The sequence below is a fragment of the Heliangelus exortis genome, chromosome 17 (assembly GCF_036169615.1).
Source record: "Heliangelus exortis chromosome 17, bHelExo1.hap1, whole genome shotgun sequence".
NCBI lineage: Eukaryota > Metazoa > Chordata > Aves > Apodiformes > Trochilidae > Heliangelus > Heliangelus exortis.
This window is the reverse complement of record NC_092438.1, coordinates 2,599,445-2,616,755: the sequence shown is the minus strand read 5'-3', so window position 1 is coordinate 2,616,755 and position 17,311 is coordinate 2,599,445. Positions and strand designations below refer to the sequence as shown.

Genomic DNA, 17,311 nt, shown 5'->3' with positions numbered 1-17,311 from the left:
GTAGGGGTGCTACCCATGGAAACTGCAGTAAGCTACAAGTGCAAATGGAGCAGGTTTGGGACCCAATTCTTATTTAGCACAACTTTTTTTTTTATGTTTATTGTAGTAAATAGGAGTAAGTAGTCTTGGTGAGGTGGTTTTCTGTACTCGTTGGAATTAACGCCAGTAATTAATTTGACTGTGTGTGAACTAAAGATACAGTTCAGTTATAGACCTGACAGGTGAATTGAAATCCAGTGTTCTTGTATAGTTACAGAGGTAATTCTAGGTTTAAAGCCATGGACAAAACCAGTTTGCTACCTTTTTCTCAGCATCTATGTTTTCCTTCACAGCAGCATAACAGGTTGGTACCTCCTGTCATTACATACTGTTATCTTATCAGTGCATAAGACAGTTTACCTTTGCAGTCTATGGAATCTTCCCTGCTGCCATCCACAAAAAAATTCACAGTAGGAAACTCTCGAATATTAAATTTTTTTCTCAAATCATGTTGGTGTGTGACATAGATTTTACCAAATCAGATTCTTGGAGCTTCATTTTTAAGCTGTCGTGCAGCCTCAGCAAACTCTTCAGACAAATTCTGAGATGATTGAGGTGAAGAAATATCTGGAAAGGGTCAACCAAAACAGAATGGGTTACACAGGCCCCAGTGTGAAGCTTTTTAATGGAGGTTGTGTTAGGTAGTAGATGGGCTGTTGAATAAGGTCTTTTCTGACAGAAACAAATGTCAAATTATCTTCTACTTCTTTGTGTTGGTGCTGATTGTTCACCACTCCACATGGACCAGTCACAGTGAAAAACGAGTAGGATTGCAGTAGTTTTCTGCTGGGAAGAAATTATGTGGATTTATTGAGTAATTTGACTGACAGATTTTGTTGGATGACTTAAAGGGAGGCCAAGGGTAGAGTTAGCTGTTACTCACACTTGGACTCTTTGATAAAGGTACCATTTTTATAAGAATTTCACTGAGACAAATGTTTGTAATGCAAAAGCTGCTTTTCCAGATAACATATAGGGAGGGAAGGAGAGCAACAGAGTTTGAGCCCTATGGTATCCTCTTGAATTTCTACTCGTTTCTTTTTTCTAACAACTGAGCTGCAGTCACCTCTTTATATCTTTTGCAAGGGTCAGGCTGTAGAATCATTTCTGTAGCCACTTTGCTCAGCCAGTATTGGCATTTTGTCTGTGTGAGGAGAAGGCCCCAGACTGAAGAACAGCATTGCATTTTTGAGCACCTTCCCTGAAGATAAAGGTTCCCTTATTTTAGCAACTGCTGTAAGAATGCCTCCCTCTAAAGGTCTTGTAGAGTAAATATTATAAATGCTCTTATTCCCCAAAGAAAAGATTTTGAGTGTAGGATGATTGCCACATATTTGAGGTTTTAAATGGATTTTTATATTCTTCTTATATGTCAGCAACTGAGATTCTGTCAGGTTTGTTTTCCCTGCATAACCAGCAAACTGGGTTAATGTGAAACCACATGTTCAATGAAAGCAAAGCCTGATGAAGTGAAAGGCAATACAGATTTTTAATCTGACCATCAAAAATACTGACTTTTACAGCTCAGGCTGCTAGCAGTCTTGTTCCAGGCAGTATAAAACATTTTGTGATAAACTACTCCTGCTTTTCTGGAGAACAAGAGCAGTGAAAGGATCAAGAACAAGGTGGGTATCATCACATGTAATCATCTCTATCTTAAAGTGTATTTTCCCCAAAGTCACACCAAATGAATATGGAAAAAGAACCAGAAGTCTTGTTCTTTGAGAGACTCTCTTAAGCACATCAATAACCTGAGTAAAGTGCTATTTTTTTTCATAGTGCAGCTTGCTGAACTAAAACCTATTGAAATTAGGACAGGGAAAGTTTTCCCTGACACATAAATGTGCCTAATGACTCTAGAGGATTTTTGAAGTGGGTACATGTGAAAACATTGAGTTCCTCCTCCTTTAATTGCTGGTGGCCTCCAGTTTCATTTTGCAGCCCACAGCAATGATTTAATGATTCCTGCAATCATTGTGAACACGTGTGATGCCATGCTAAACACTGATTTCCTTGCTGTTAGTTTCTGCTCTGGTCAGGAACCAGTTTGAGCAGTCCAACTTCTCATCTTCTGTGCATGCTGCTTTTGCAATTTTACTACAGATAATTTTCTCTGTAGAAGACTCTTGAGATGAAGCATGGATGAATGTTTAATACATCAGAGTGGAAGGAGGTTAATCTTGCTGCAACTGCAAACTTTCTTGTGTGACTTTGAATTTTCCCATTCTCTTCTCCAGTGAGGTACAGTCCATCACCTCCTGTGCTGGTTTCTGGACTTTTAAACTGAGCAAATCCAATGTTTGCATCCATTTGAGATCTGCTGTGTAAACGTTGAGGAGTGTTCTGCAGTTTGGATCCTTATTCAAAGCATTCAATAAAATCAGCATGTGTATGAGACATTTCCATAAGGGACCCCTGCTAATCTTAAGTTTCTGCAGCAGGCAGACATCTTTTAATGACTCTTGTATCTGTCCAGAGGTGTTTCCACTGTCTTGCTCAGTTTTATACCCATATTTTGCAAATAATTTAGGTGACTCTTCTTCTAAGAATGACTCCTAAAAGTCTGAGATTTCTGATAAAGCCTACAGGAATGAGGCATCCACATTCCACTGCTTAGGAATTCCAGTTCCACACTGTACTAGGTTTGTGTATGAAACTTAGTTGTAAGAAATACCTGTTCTCTGTGCTTCTGAATTATTTGCATTCACCTCCTGTGGTGAGGAGCCTACTGGATGCTGAAACCAGTTCTTAGCACAAAAGTGAATAAGCTTTGGATGTTGGCTTTATGAGTGAGCTGATCATCTGTTCTATATAATTGGTTTAAAATCACTCACTCCTTCCCTGCAGCCTAGAAGTACCCATTTTTATGAACTGTATGTACACATAGGCAGTAATTTTATATTTTTTTTCAAAAACATCTCCTTTAGCTTTTGTGCTCTGAAAAGATGTTTCTCTTTAAGAGTAACCCACATCTTGCCTATTAAATGTCATTATCTCAGCACAGATTGTCAGTCACAGGCTTGCAGGAATCCTTTGGCTGACACAGTCCCTCACTGGATATACAAGAGTTCTGCTAGAAAAGGTAAATATCACTTTTTCATAAATGAGAATGCAGTTGGCACACAAAGCAGCAGCACAAGGTCTGCTCTGCTTATGTGCTTTTTTCTTAAGTTATCTTTATGTTTATTTAGAAACTGAAAACTTTTCACTGGAAAGGACAAGAGTAGGCAGTCTCAGAGAACTGAAGAGTCAAACAGAAAGGTTTATGAAAGGCTTTTGAAGAGAAATTAAATAGGACATTAATAACACATTCTACTGTGTTGACACAGCTGCTGTCCTTAGGAAAACTCCAGCTAATATGTGACTTCAGCTGGTTACAGTTCGCAGTGCTGTGCAACAGTGCTTGTAGAGTTTGTGCTTCTAAGTGTACAAAGTTAATCCTCCTTGTTAGAATATTTCTGAGGGTGCTTGGGATATTTTTGATTTTTTGTTTCCAAAGCAACAATAGTCTGCAATGAAAGACAACATGGGGACTTAAAATCAGTTAATGTAGAGTGTAAAACTGAGAAACTTTTCCATGTACGTAGCATTGGTGTAAGATCTACCTTGTGAGGGTGGCAAGTGCTCTGTATGCCCTGTGCTCTTAGGCATTTGCATAATATTTAGATCAGTTTAATATGGATAGGGAGATGCCACGGACTGCAGAAGAGCCCTTTCAGGTGAGCTTTGAGATCAGGTGCTCCTGCCACACAGAGAGCATCTAACTCAGCAGGGCTTGTGTCCATGGGAGAGCAGGCACGTTGCTGTGTGCTGCTCAGCAGGGTGTTCAGACAGTGTTCTAGTGCCTTTCCTCAAAAAACCAAGGGAATCTGAAACCTCTGTCCATGTCATTATGGTGCCCCTTCAGTTACTTTCTTGTTGCACAACACAGAATGAGGGCAGAAGAGTGCTGGTTTCTGGGGTCAGTACTCTGTTGCCATGCTGGGTACTTTGCTTTGCCCTGTGTACTTTGCTCAGATCAAAGAGTAACCTAATACTGCTTGGCAGAAAATCAGGGGGTGTTTTTAAACTAAACCTTTCCTGAGAGAAGGCAGCCCTGGGACACGGTGAGGGGTGGCACTGGAGGACATTAGGAGGAGTTGGGAGTCGCTGTCCAGAAGACATCAAAGCAGTCCTGATAAGTATTGTGGGATTGGTAAGTAGATAATGGTATGCAGCAAGGGAACTGGGGGCTTCTCAGAGCAGGTCCTACATCATTGAGTCAAGTTTTGGAGCTCAAACATTTCCTCATGGTAGAGCAATGGAACAAATCCTACTTCCTGGGCAGCATTGAATTCCTCCCCATTTTCTGGCTCCCCATGGTTGGGAATGGGTCAAGAAGAGAATGGTCTCAAGTCTTGTATTCATTCTGGATTCCTGAAGCTAATTCCTGGCAGCACCAGATTTCCTGTGTGATCTGGGGAATATTGCTTTGTCTCATTATCTAACTCGCCTTCATGGTTCTGTGTTCATTTTTCCTGTTTTAAGGATTAGGACAAAATCTTAGGGCTTCCTAGGCACATGTGCATGTTCCATCTTTGGCTTCTTTGTGCTCTGACAATGCAAATGATCCCAGCAAACAAAGCAGCCAGTTCAGCATTGTGGCCTTGGGTTTTCAACATCCTGGGGCAGTGCTTAGCAGAAAAGTCTTTCAGTGTCCCAGAAGCACATCTCCTAAGGGAGCTATGGAGAGTGAGGCTGCTGGTTTCCAGTTACCTTTGAGGAAATAACTCAGGGATTAATCTGTTTTATTGGTTTATAAATTCAGTGTGAATCGCCATCTAGTGTATATTTAAGACATAGCATAATCACAAAAACTTTTACATCAAGGGGGTAATAAAAAGTGCCCTCAAAACTTTTTAGTTAGTGGCATTTTGTTTCTGTAAGCAAGCAGAGTAAACTATAAAATTACCAGGAATCCAAAGAGAGGTATTGAGAAAAGGACTGGAAAGTGAGAAAGGAGGCATGAGATTTGTTCATCACTTGACAAAGTACAGGACAAATACTGTAATGAAAAAACTGTACAATCTCTTTGCCATAGAAGGAGGAACACAACATATAATCAGGATAACAATAAATAATCAGGGAAAATGAGGAGGCACACAAAAGCCTTATTTATTTCAGCTGGTTTGCATTAATTCATACAATATCACAAACTAAAGGTTTTTAATGTATTTTCTTTTATTTCAGATGACTGATTCCTGTAGGTGGGCATATATTTTTCCCCTCTGTCAGATAAAACATCCTTTATCATGAGAACATTTGTTAAATCATGGATTCCTCAGTGTCTGCAGATTCTCAAGTCTCCTTGCAGAGTGTTCAGTGGGTGCAACAGGCTTCTTACATCTCAGATTATTTCATATTATGACTCTATAAACCAGTGTAAAAAGGAACTTCCACAATATTTCAACTTTGCAAGTGATGTCTTGGATGAGTGGTCACAACTGGAAAAGGTAGCATTTTTCTTTTACTTCATAGACATCAGAGCAAATATCAGCTGATAAAAATCTGTTTTCATGATGACTAATGTATAATATTTGCTGCAGAGTAGAATGCACTATTTCTTTTTCTTTGTCAGAAATAAAGGTATAACTTTTAGTGTCTAGTTTCCAGGGACAATTTGCTTAGTCTGGAGTTATTCTAGATTGAAATTAAACCTTTCAAGGATTGTCTTCTGATTTTATTGTCTTCTGTTGTGTTCTAGGATGGAAAGCGACCAGCAAATCCAGCTTTTTGGTGGGTAAATGATGAGGGAGAGGAGGTGAAGTGGAGCTTTGAAGAGTTGGGATTTCTGTCTAGGAAAGCAGCTAATATACTCACAGAGACATGTGGCTTGCAGAGAGGAGACAGAGTTATAACAGTTCTGCCTCGTGTTCCTGAGTGGTGGCTGCTGACTGTAGCCTGCATGCGAACAGGTGAGTGACCTTGAATGCAGAAAGAAAAATAGAAAATATGAAAAATAAGCTAAATTAATTTGAAAAAATGTAAACAGGCATATGCTGCTGTGCTCTGTACAATTTGGCTTTTGCAGAGAAGGAGAATAGGCAGCACCCACACAGGAACCAAAGTGACATGTGCTGAACAGACATGGTGGTGTGGACAGCTTTAATGCAGTTTATTATATGACTACCCCTGTTAATAATTAAATACAATATTTTTTTTTCTCTGCTGTTACAGTTTTGCAAATTCTTAGGAGGAATCTGACCTGTTGCATTTTCAGACTGCTAAGATGTAGGGAATCCAATTTTATTGTATCCAAGATTTTCTGACAGTGACATGGGAATATCATTCAGTGTCTCAGCTCTTTAGTTTCCCTATTGTGAAATATCTTTGTCTGGATATTGTCTGGATGTGGTGCTTGGGGACATGGGTTAGTGGAGGGTCACCAGGAATTAGAGTAGTAGGGTTAGGACAAGGTTGGACTCAATGATCTTGAAGGTCTTTCCCAGCCTGAACAATTCTGTGATTATATGATTAGGATTCTGTTAGGCACCACTGAAAGTACAACAAGACTGAAATCAAATCTGCAGGTCAGCTCTGTTGAAATCCTTGGAAAAAGGAGGTACAGAAATGCACTAAATTTACATCCCCCCCTTCCCTGGCCCCACAAATGAGATTTCAGTCACATTGTACTCAGTATCCAAACTTATATTTGTTCACAGTATAAAATTAATCTGAGCTTGAAGGATATGTTGACTGACCAATGTATGTAAGCTGCCTGACCTCAGTCTGTTCATTATCCCATATCACAGGTATTAATTCTTTATTGAAATTAATAATGGCTTTATTCCAGGTGTTAATATAATCCAAATGCTGGCCTTATTCATATACTTAAGGGGATGATAATTCCAGCAATTCATTCCTGAGTTACAGATCATCAAAAAGTGAAAAAGACTTTAAATCTAGATCTTACTCACCATCTCTACTCCTCTTATATGATGACACAAAACTCAGCATCACTGACTCTGGGTTTGTAGGTCTTTCAGAGCCAGAGGATCCCAGGTCATGCCACAAGTTCACCCAAGCTCTGCCATCAAGCATGAGTTATACTTGACTCCTGTTTCTCAAAGAATAAGTTTTTTGCAAGTAGCTCAGCTTTTCTGTGGCTGGGATCATGTCCTATGAATATAATAAAAAGAATGGTCAATTTTCTAAATCATTTCTTGATTTTTTCCAGGAATTGTCTTTGTTCCAGGAACATCCCAATTAACAGCCAAAGACATCTTATACCGACTCCAGGCTTCAAAGGCCAAGTGTCTCATTACCAACGATGTGCTGGCACCTGCAGTGGAATCCATCATGCCTGACTGCCAGTTTCTGAAAAGCAAAATAATTGTAGCTAAAGGGAGCAGAGATGGGTGGCTGAACCTCAAAGAACTCTTTGCGTGAGTATCCAGCCGCTTTCCCATCGTTCCTGTGAGGTGAAGGAAACTCTATCAGTCAGGTGACATTGCTGAGCTTTGGGATTAATTTCCAAAATACAAATGAGTTACATTTTTGCATCCATCTACCAGCTTGCTGTGATCACAGCATCAAGTAAAAAATCCCTCCCATGTGTGTTTTGGGAGCTGGATTCAGGTCTTTCAGCTTCTCCTTACTCAGCAGTCTGCCAGCTTTTAAAAGCTCTGTTTGTGCTGTGATCACAAGACAAGCACACAGGGTGCTAATGTTGCAGTTGTTTTGTGCTTGTCTGCCAGAGCCTGGCCTGAAGTCTCTTGAATCCAATGAGAACATGGCCATTGCCAGCTCTTGGTGCCCAGCTGACAAGGCACCAGTTATTTCTTGCCTTGACTATCCTGGTAGCCCAGTCCATCTGAATTGTTCAGCAGGCTCTTAAATGTAAGTGGGGTACTAGGTGTCTAAGTCCACCTTACCTGGCATAGTAGCCTGAGTGTGGCCCCCATTGACTTCATATCAGGTCATGGTATGTGTTGAGCTGGTTTTGTACCTTCCTGCTATTCCATAACCAGCATCTTGGGTGCCCTTGCAAAGCAGTTGTAGACAAAGTCAGTGGAATATGCTGTAGGTGATGGCATCTTGAAAGTTGTGTGTACAGAGCACGCTTGTGAGCAGCAAAATGTGCTCTCTGACTCTTACTGGTGGTATCTTATGCAGCTGTTCCTTTAATGAGATCAGGTAGTTTTGAGCCATTTTCTTGTTTATCACCTAAACCTTAAAAGAATACTGCTTCATTTGTGAAAAACTACACGTAGTAACCAACATATGCTGTTTCTACTGCAGGGTGACATCTGCTGACCATACATGTGTCAAGACAAGGAGTCAAGACCCAATGATGATCTATTTTACCAGTGGAAGCACAGGCTCTCCAAAAATGGTGGTGCAGTCACACAGCAGTTATGGCATTGGATTTGCAACCACTGCCAGGTACATCTTGCAGTTGGTCCCAGTGTCCTGATGAAGTGACATGATCACAATTAAATTGAAAATGTGACCATAAACACTTCAGTAAATGTAGGCATTTCATTAGGGTAGGAATTTAGTTTGTCCTCCATTCTCCCCTCTCATGGTGAAACTGTCATTATTAAAAGCTTGTTGAAGACTCAGTTGAGATCATCAGACACAGTTCAGTCTCACAAAGGGCTGACTGCAGAGCAGCAATAAGGAGAGCCTCCATCTAGCAAAATCAGAAAAGCTGAGTACTTTAATATTATGTGAACCTTCCTGGAGAACCAAAGCAGCCTTGGACCCTAGCATTGTACCATAAAAGTTACAGTTCAGTTTGAGTCTGGGGTTTGTTACTGGTCTGCTTTTCATTGAACACCTTTTATTCATGCTTTTCAAGGAGAGAGAAATTTCATTAAAACCAAAGGATATATTTCCCAAGGCATTCTGAGTTGGAAGTCTGTGGTATAGAGTCCATAGAAGTAATGTGGTTAGTTTCCAAGGAAAGTAAGATATGGTGCAGCCAATGTCCCTAATGCTGGAGAAAGCCTGCTCCATGTGATCCATTCAGTCTTTGATCTAGGTCTGGATTCTTCAGCTCAAGCCAAAGATGTTTTGCACTCTTCAGGAGAAAAGCAGATGCTGGAAATGTTAAAGGGAAGTAATAGAATGTTTAAGGTTCTCTTCAGCTGTTAGGATCTTTCTGAAGAGCCACACTTGTTGACACTGCATCTTCCAATGGAAGCCTCCTGCCCTTTGCTTTAAATGTGCTGTGACCTGTGCTTCAGTCTTTCACACACTACAAAGCATTTTCACTGTGTCTGCTTTGTCATCAGGTACTGGATGAATTTGACTCCCTCAGATATTATGTGGAATACATCTGATACTGGTTGGGTAAAAGCATCTTGGGGCAGTGTTTTTGCACCATGGATCAGTGGATCCTGTGTCTTTGTACACCATATGCCACAGTTTAAACCAGGAGTTATTGCAAAAGTAAGTGTAGCATTTTATATTGTGACTTTTATTATCTTTTTGTGTATATGAAGCAAACAGGGTGGGCTCTAATGCATGGTACCCTCTGCTCTGTAGCAGCAGGCATAGTACTTCCCACATGCCAAGCAATTAACTCTCTCATTAGTGCCCAGTAAGCTAGAGGAACAAGTGTCCCTCCTGATAGGCAATGCAACATGACTGCAGTGTAGAAGAAGTGTGGTGAAAGATGCAGGATAAAATGAACTAAGGATCACAGCTGTCTTGTTGTATAGTTAGCCTAAAGCTCACTTCAGTTATGGACTTCCAGCTGCTTTGGGCTCACTGTGAGCATGAGCCAGGCACAGACAGCCAGGGCCCTGTTATCCTGAATTTTCAGTTGCCAGGATGCCTTTTCCTCTGCCATTTCACAAAACCAGTCAACTGCCCTATTCTTAACTTCAGCCTCTTGTCTGGAGAGGAGACCCAGACTTTCTCAAGGATAAAGAGGGAAAAGCTTTGGTCTACTTCACTATTGTCATTTAGTCTTGAGCCTGGGGCACAGTCACCTTGGGAAGCAGAATACAATCTTAATTGGAACTACTACTCTCAGTCGTCATTTATTTACATGAGTGATTTTTATTTGACAGAAAGTACTGGATTTTCTACAGCACTGGGACTGACTGGTGCAGCCACTCTGCAGCCAGGATTCATAGTCAGTAATCCACAGTCATTCCCAATGTTGAATGCATTGAAATCACTTTTGTGATTTTCCTTTTGCAGATGTTTAAACACATAAATTATGTTAATTGCACATTTTACAACATCAGCCCCACTATTGCATTTTCTTTTCAACAAAGAGACTTTCTATTTTTATAGACTCTCTCAAGATATCCCATCACTGTCTTTTGCACTGCTCCCACGGGCTTCCGCATGCTGGTCCAACATGATTTGAGCAGGTACTGCAAATCTGTCTGCTGCAAGGATAGCAGAGAGAGGGTGGGATATAATACTGTGACAGCTCTGGCTGGGTAGTTCCTTATGTTGCCTATTTTTTCAATTAAAGGAAATAGAAATTAGTTCTCAGAAAAGAAATGTGAAACGTGTTGTGAAATATGAGGACTTATGGCTATGAGGATATATGAGGAATATGAGGATAGGTCACAACTACTTCAGTTTCAGGAATGGGTCTTTGAACCAACAGCACAGAGGAAACAATGAGATTTTTTTGAGTTATCACTTCACAAGCAGCTGTTTCCACCATTTTGTTACCTGGTAAAGTACTCAGCTTAGGAGTAGTCAGTGTGATTTGCAGGGAGCTTTCACACCTTCAGTAGAGTACTTATTGTTTTCACAGAAGTCTTTCATCCTGACAAAGCCAACCCTCGTTTAGCAGAGAGCTCAGATTATATGTCTAGTTAGCCTTCCTTTTCCTCTGTGGAATTCTCAGTGTCTTATTTGATCTTGGATGTTGGCACCTAACAGCTTTCATGAACGTGTGCTTGTTCAGTTTTCTCCTTTTTTGTCAGCTCTCCCAAGAAAATGCCTTTGCTCACTCTTTTTCCAGAAGAAAAACCTGCTTCCAGTGACATGGAAATAAACCACATTGTCCTACTGCAACCTAGGAATTCAGCCCAGGGCCTTGTAACAGGATGATTGTTATAATTTTCAAAGCAGGTGGTGAAGTTTTAGGGGTAACTTGAAAGCTGAGGAAGGCTGCTCAGTTAAAACCATTCACTGCTCTCTTCAGAAGTTAAGAAAATTATTTTATTTGCTATTCCTCTTAAGCTACAAGTTCATGAGTTTGAAACACTGTCTGTCTGGAGGGGAGCCACTCAATCCTGAAGTGATGGCAAAGTGGAAAATCCAGACAGGACTGGATATCCATGAAGGTTATGGGCAGACTGAAACAGTATGTTTGAGTTAATTGTTGAACTGTGCTTTTTCACAGGTATCAATACCACAGATACAATCAAAATCAATGGAAAAATTATAATCATAGTAAGACAAAATCAGAAATCAATCGCAAAAATGAGAATAATTTAATTTTTTGTAAGAGACTATATGTAATTATATAGTCTCTTAAACTTATATAGTTATATGTAGTTCCAAAACCAAATAGCTGCATATTTTAAGGTTTATAGGAAATGCTATGACTGTAGATTTAAGGCCCCTCTCAAAAAAACATGTCAGAGATTACCTCAGATCAAATAACTGGTAGCAGATTTCTTCATCATTTTACTTAGAAGGTAAACCTAAAAAAAATAATTTGTTCTGGGTATCAATTTGGCCTGTCTGAGGTTTTAATGAAAAATATTGAATCAGTTCACATCCCAGACTTTTCTGTAAGTGAACATTAATGAAACTGTTGAGAGTCAGATTTCAGGCATTTTCTCCTCTTACCCTTTCTATGGTCCCAAATTAATTATCCCATTATTGAAACAAGATCTGCAATAACTTCACATCTGCTGTTGTACAAATTGAAGTGTCAGTGAAAGAACTGGCTCAGACTCATCCCACTGACTGAACTGAGACGCCTCTCAACTCCTCTCTGATGTGCTTGACAACCACAGAGCTTTAGTCCTGATTCAGCCCTTGTCATGAAGAGGTGTCATGCCTAATGCAAACAAGATATTGCACAAATGAAAAAAAAAAAAAAATCTGTTGTGCAGGTGACAATATGTGCCAATATGAAAGGAGTGGAGACTAAACCTGGCTCTGTGGGAAAAGCTGTTCCACCCTATGATGTGCAGGTATGTTGATAGGTCACATCTGAGCTTGGCTGCTGTTGTGGGTACAAGGGTAAGGGAATGCTGTCTGAGTCCCTTGGGGGCTGACCTGCTGGAGAGCAGTGTAGGTGAAAGAGACCTGGGGGTCCTGGTAGACAAGAGGATGACCATGAGCCAGCAATGTGCCCTTGTGGCCAAGAAGGCCAATGGCATCCTGGGGTGCATTAGAAAGGGGGTGGTTAGTAGGTCAAGAGAGGTTCTCCTCCCCCTCTATTCTGCATTGGTGAGGCCACACCTGGAGTATTGTGTCCAGTTCTGGGCCCCTCAGTTCAAGAAGGACAGGGAAGTGCTTGAAAGAGTCCAGCACAGAGCTACTGAGATGATTAAGGGAGTGGAACATCTCCCTTATGAGGAAAGGCTGAGGGAGCTGGGTCTCTTTAGTTTGGAGAAAAGGAGACTGAGGGGTGACCTCATCAATGTTTTCAAATATGTAAGGGGTGAGTGTCAGGGAGATGGAGTTAGGCTTTTCTCAGTGGTGACCAGTGATAGGACAAGGGGTAATGGGTGTAAATTGGAGCATAGGAGGTTCAAGTTGAATATCAGAAAAAATTTTTTTACTGTAAGGGTGACGGAGCCCTGGAACAGGCTGCCCAGGGGGGTTGTGGAGTCTCCTTCACTGGAGACATTCAAAACCCACCTGGACACGTTCCTAGGGGATGGACTCTAGGGGGCCCTGCTCTGGCAGGGGGGGTTGGACTAGATGATCTTTCCAGGTCCCTTCCAACCCCTAGGATTCTATGATTCTATGATTCTATGATTTTACAGAGCTAATCAAAGTAATAATTATATGTCCTCTCTGTAGATCATAGATGACCATGGGGCTATTCTGCCCACAGGAGAAGAAGGCAACATTGCAGTCCGAATCCTACCAACACGACCATTCTGCCTGTTCTCTGAGTACTTGGTGAGCCTGAGCTGGTCTGTCTGTGGCTGCTGAGAAGCTCAAGAAAGACCCAGGGCAAAGTTCTGTTGACTTACTCAAAGAGAAGTATTTAATTCAGGATCTTCTCAAAGTCTCACTAGGTTGCTCAAGGCTTTTGAGCTTGATCAGTGTATTGTCCTGCTATTGCAGGAACAGACTGACAGGCAGAATATAATTTCAGGATGCACCATGAAGCAGGGGGCATATGTCTGTACCTGGCATGGGCTTCACATTCTCATCAGTCCTTTCCCTTCCATTCCACTCCTCTCCTTAGTTATGGGTTAGTGAAGGAAGTCCATAAAGGCTACACTTAATGTCTTCGAAGCTCAAGGAGGCTTTCCAAAGAGCACAAATATTTTTTCCCTTACACCACTGTCAGAGGTACCCTCTAATTGATCTTTTAAATCTCTAGAAGTTGCACATTTCAGTATGCATGAACCTCTGGTGACAGAGAAACCCTTTGTACAGTTGTCTGTCACACAGATGATGTGTGCAAGATCAACAGCAGAAATACATGCTACAGTGCCCTCAGGTGTAGATGATCATATGTCTTTGAGGTAGTGGCATATGTAATCTAACACTGCTGTTCAAATGGGAATGCTTTACCCACTTGAAAGCTGAACAGGCTTAAAAAAAATTTCAAAAGAATGGTCATTTTTGTCCAGGTCAAAGGTCCGTGTAAGCCAGCATTCCATCTGTGGTGGTATTGAGTTTGGTACATATTTAAGAAAACCCTAGAATCAGGCAAATATAAAAATACTGAACATGGCAGTGAAGTGGCTTATTCAACTGTGGTGTCAAATAAGCTTTGTTGAACCTATTTATGTGTTTAATTCTCTTCTGAACCCCCAAAATATTGGGATATTTGTAGCATCCTTCAACAACGATTCTCACGAAGCAATTGCTTACTGTGCAATAGAAAACTTCTTTTGGTTCAATACTATTGCTTCAGTTTTTCATTGTCTTCTGTTGTCAAGGTGGTTTTCCTGTGTAATCTAGACCCAATACATCAATGAAGATAACAGAAAGATCAAAACTGAAGTTTTTCCTGTAGGTCACATCATTTGTGTTTTGGTCTTTAAGACCTGGGGGTAAAAAGTTTGCATTGACAGGAGGCTATTGTGGCAACCCCCTGAAATTATAAATTATTTCTCTGAAGAGAGTGGGATTTACATTTTAGTAATTAGCTGTGATGGATGGCACTGTCATAGAGAGTGTTTTTTTTCCCTAGAACCATCTATTTATATCTAAGAGCTCATTTCCATCTCAAAACTGCTAATTATTGTGGCTCTGGGGTTTTTTTAATTGAAGACATAAAATAGTAGTGAAAAACTCATTTTGAGAAAATTTTAAAAATTGTTTTGATCCTTGTTGGCACTATTGCAATGTAAATGGATTGCATTTCATGAACAATCAGGTCAATTTTAAAAATGTATGATTGTTTTCAGGATAATCCAGAAAAAAATGCTGCCTCTGTGTGTGGAAATTTTTATGTTACCGGGGACAGAGGGATTATGGATGAAGAAGGGTATGTCTGGTTTGTTGGAAGAGCTGATGATGTAATTAATTCTGCTGGGTAAGTCTGTTGCTTTTTGATTTTCTCATTTACCTGTTAAAGTCAATCTGGGAAGACCAAATGAATGGCCAAGTGACTGGATACCTGCATTTTCTCCTAGGTATCGTATTGGCCCATTTGAAGTTGAAAGTGCCTTAATACAACACCCTGCAGTCTCTGAGTCAGCTGTTGTCAGCAGTCCTGATCCAGTTCGAGGGGAGGTAAGAAGGAATTAAAAAAAAAAAAAAAAGATATAGAAAAAAATGCACTTTATTTTAAGCAGCAAGTTCCCTATATTCCATCCTTGGAATTAAATATGTAGCAGTTTCTAAATGAGAATGGTTTAAAAGTATTTTAAAACCTTAGAATCATAGAATTGGCTGGGTTGGAAGGGACCTCAGAGATCATCAAGTCCAACTCACCTTGACAGACCTTAGAATTTCAGAATCATTTCCATGTCTGCGGGGTATGTTGTGAAAAAAAAGCTTGGCTCTTCAGGCTTACTGTGGCATTTTTGTCTAAAAAATGGAATATGGATTATTTCTCTTCTTGTCACTAAGTACCTGGTGGCAATGATGCCCAGAAGATTTAATTTTTTTTTGCATAATTTTCAACTTTGCAACATTTCTTTGTTCTTTGAGCCCCACAGTGAGATTTTCAGCTTTTTTTCCTGTTCTACAACTTCTTGAAAGTTAAGTAGTGTAAGAAGTTAAGAAGAAAAAAAAAAAGTGGAAAAATAGCAAAAAAATTCTGATACTTCATAACATTGCATTCTGTAATAAACAGTCTAAGAAAAGGAAAATTAAAGAAAAAAACCATATTTTTCCATTCTGAAATGTGATTTTCAAATTTTGGCAACACATGTATCTCTTTATTCCCACATCTGGAAGTTAATGGAAGCCTTAACTTTTGTGGCACAGGTGGTCAAAGCCTTCATTGTTCTGGCTCCTGCTTATGAATCGCATGATCCAGAAAAATTAACCCATGAGCTTCAGCAACATGTCAAGAAGGTGACTGCACCTTACAAGTACCCAAGGAAGGTAAATACACCAGAGAAAACAGGCCTTCTAATTGCATCAAAAATTAAACAGGTTTTGTCCTTCCTTGGCTTCTTTTTAACTGCATTCTGACAAACACTCCAACTGTAGTTAAATAAAATAAAATCACAGGGTTTCTTGCAACTGTAACCTTGAGTTCACTGTGCTGTAAGGAACACGAAGGGGTCTATTTGCATCCTGTTTAGCTCTTACCATCCCTCTTTTGAGCTCTGTGCATATTTTCAGTCAAAGCTAAGGCAAAATTCTGCTGGGTGTGGAATCCATCCTGTACAGCCAGGAAAGACAGCAGCTGAAGCACTCACCTGTTCAGGATTGTGGGACTTGTCCCTGCAAATACTGCCTCTGCAGTCAGCTAGAATGTATAGTAAAGAATTTCATCATCCTAGCCACAAGCTCTGCAGTTTTTCCATCTTTTTACCCCAGCCATAATAAAATTATATCTTTCCTTGCACCTGAAAGACTAACTGGAATGTTTTTGGCTAAAAATGAGCATTTTTGCCTCTCAGGTGGAGTTTGTTCAGGATCTGCCCAAGACTGCTACTGGAAAGATCCAGAGAAAGGTTCTAAGGAACAAAGAGTGGGGGAGAGTGTAACATGATCTGGAAACAGAGGAGAGAAAATTTCCATCATCTCTACCAGCCACAGCTCATCATACTTGGCATGTGGTCATGACCAGAGCACTAGGATAACACATGGAAAAACACATTACAATAAAATAAAGGAGCTCACACTCATACGGCTTGAGGATGTGTGGTATTAGAGCCACTTTTGCCATTGACCTACAAACTTTCAGAAAGTGCAAGTAATTAAAAATGAGGAATGGAAGAGAGAAGGGGACAGATCCAGGAGCTTACAAAGGCTTAATTTTTTTACTGGAATTAGTATAAACAGCTTCTGGGGGAAAAAAGAAAGAAAAAAATTGTATTTTGAAAATGACAAATAAATGAGAAATTAATGAAAATAATCTTTGTCCTGTAGTGGGTATCAGCAGTGAAGTAATATTCTCTCTTCAGAAACTGTCACTGAAATATTCTCAGTTTCTTTCTGCATAGAAGGAGGAAGACATTCTTTAACTACTATTCATCTTGATGAATCTGTGGTTTCCTCAAATGGTTAAAGTGGGGGAAAAGAGGATACAAAGTACTTTAGGTTAAGATGCAAATTATGCATGAATAATGGTGTAAATGATTACAAGAAAAAAGTTACCCCACAGAAAGAACTGGTGCCTGCTCTGTTTTGTGTTCTGTTCTCATTACTTCAAAAGAAGCAAATGATAAAGTAGGAAGGGTTTCACTCCAAATCCTTTTTGACACAACATTCACGTTTCACATCTCCAGATAAAGGCTGCTCCTTACAGTGCTTCCTTTGGGAAACTCATGTTCTGAAAGCTGAATGAAGAGGAGCTACCCCAGCCAGCTTCAGTCTGTACTGCCCACAGCAAACAGGTCAGGAAAACTGTTTTTATCTGAATTCCTGGTGTTAACTGATCATTGAGAAGAAGCAGGGGGTACTAAATCAGGAAAATAATTTCTGATTA

The 17,311-nt window shown here is 40.2% G+C and overlaps 1 protein-coding gene across 7 annotated transcripts; it reads left to right on the top strand.

Annotated features, from left to right (window-relative positions):
* Nucleotides 1–3,097: 3,097 nt before the first annotated feature.
* On the top strand, nucleotides 3,098–17,217 carry LOC139803819 (acyl-coenzyme A synthetase ACSM4, mitochondrial-like). 7 transcript variants are annotated; one of them, XM_071760375.1, is made up of 14 exons: nucleotides 3,098–3,121; nucleotides 5,269–5,531; nucleotides 5,783–5,993; nucleotides 7,256–7,463; nucleotides 8,320–8,463; nucleotides 9,318–9,474; nucleotides 10,330–10,409; nucleotides 11,239–11,362; nucleotides 12,123–12,203; nucleotides 13,042–13,143; nucleotides 14,610–14,737; nucleotides 14,838–14,937; nucleotides 15,607–15,756; nucleotides 16,281–16,738. In XM_071760375.1, the coding sequence occupies exons 2-14, from the start codon at nucleotides 5,331–5,333 to the stop codon at nucleotides 16,365–16,367; spliced, it is 1,773 nt and encodes a 590-aa protein (XP_071616476.1). In that variant the 5' UTR covers nucleotides 3,098–3,121; nucleotides 5,269–5,330; the 3' UTR covers nucleotides 16,368–16,738. The 7 variants fall into 7 exon arrangements, with proteins under 7 accessions (XP_071616476.1, XP_071616478.1, XP_071616480.1 ...); XM_071760377.1 differs by lacking the exon at nucleotides 3,098–3,121 and adding an exon at nucleotides 4,085–4,234 and having other exon boundaries at nucleotides 15,637–15,756; XM_071760379.1 differs by lacking the exons at nucleotides 3,098–3,121; nucleotides 16,281–16,738 and adding exons at nucleotides 4,102–4,234; nucleotides 17,112–17,217 and having other exon boundaries at nucleotides 15,637–15,756.
* The last annotated feature ends 94 nt before the right edge of the window (nucleotides 17,218–17,311 follow it).

What these genes read in the sequence shown, in the direction of transcription:
- LOC139803819 (XM_071760375.1), top strand. Translation starts at nt 5,331, where the DNA reads ATGAGAACATTTGTTAAATCATGGATTCCTCAGTGTCTGCAGATTCTC. An exon ending in AGTGGTCACAACTGGAAAAG is followed by an intron (nt 5,532 to 5,782) that starts GTAGCATTTTTC and finishes GTTGTGTTCTAG; the next exon opens with GATGGAAAGCGACCAGCAAA. An exon ending in GTTATGGGCAGACTGAAACA is followed by an intron (nt 11,363 to 12,122) that starts GTATGTTTGAGT and finishes TCTGTTGTGCAG; the next exon opens with GTGACAATATGTGCCAATAT.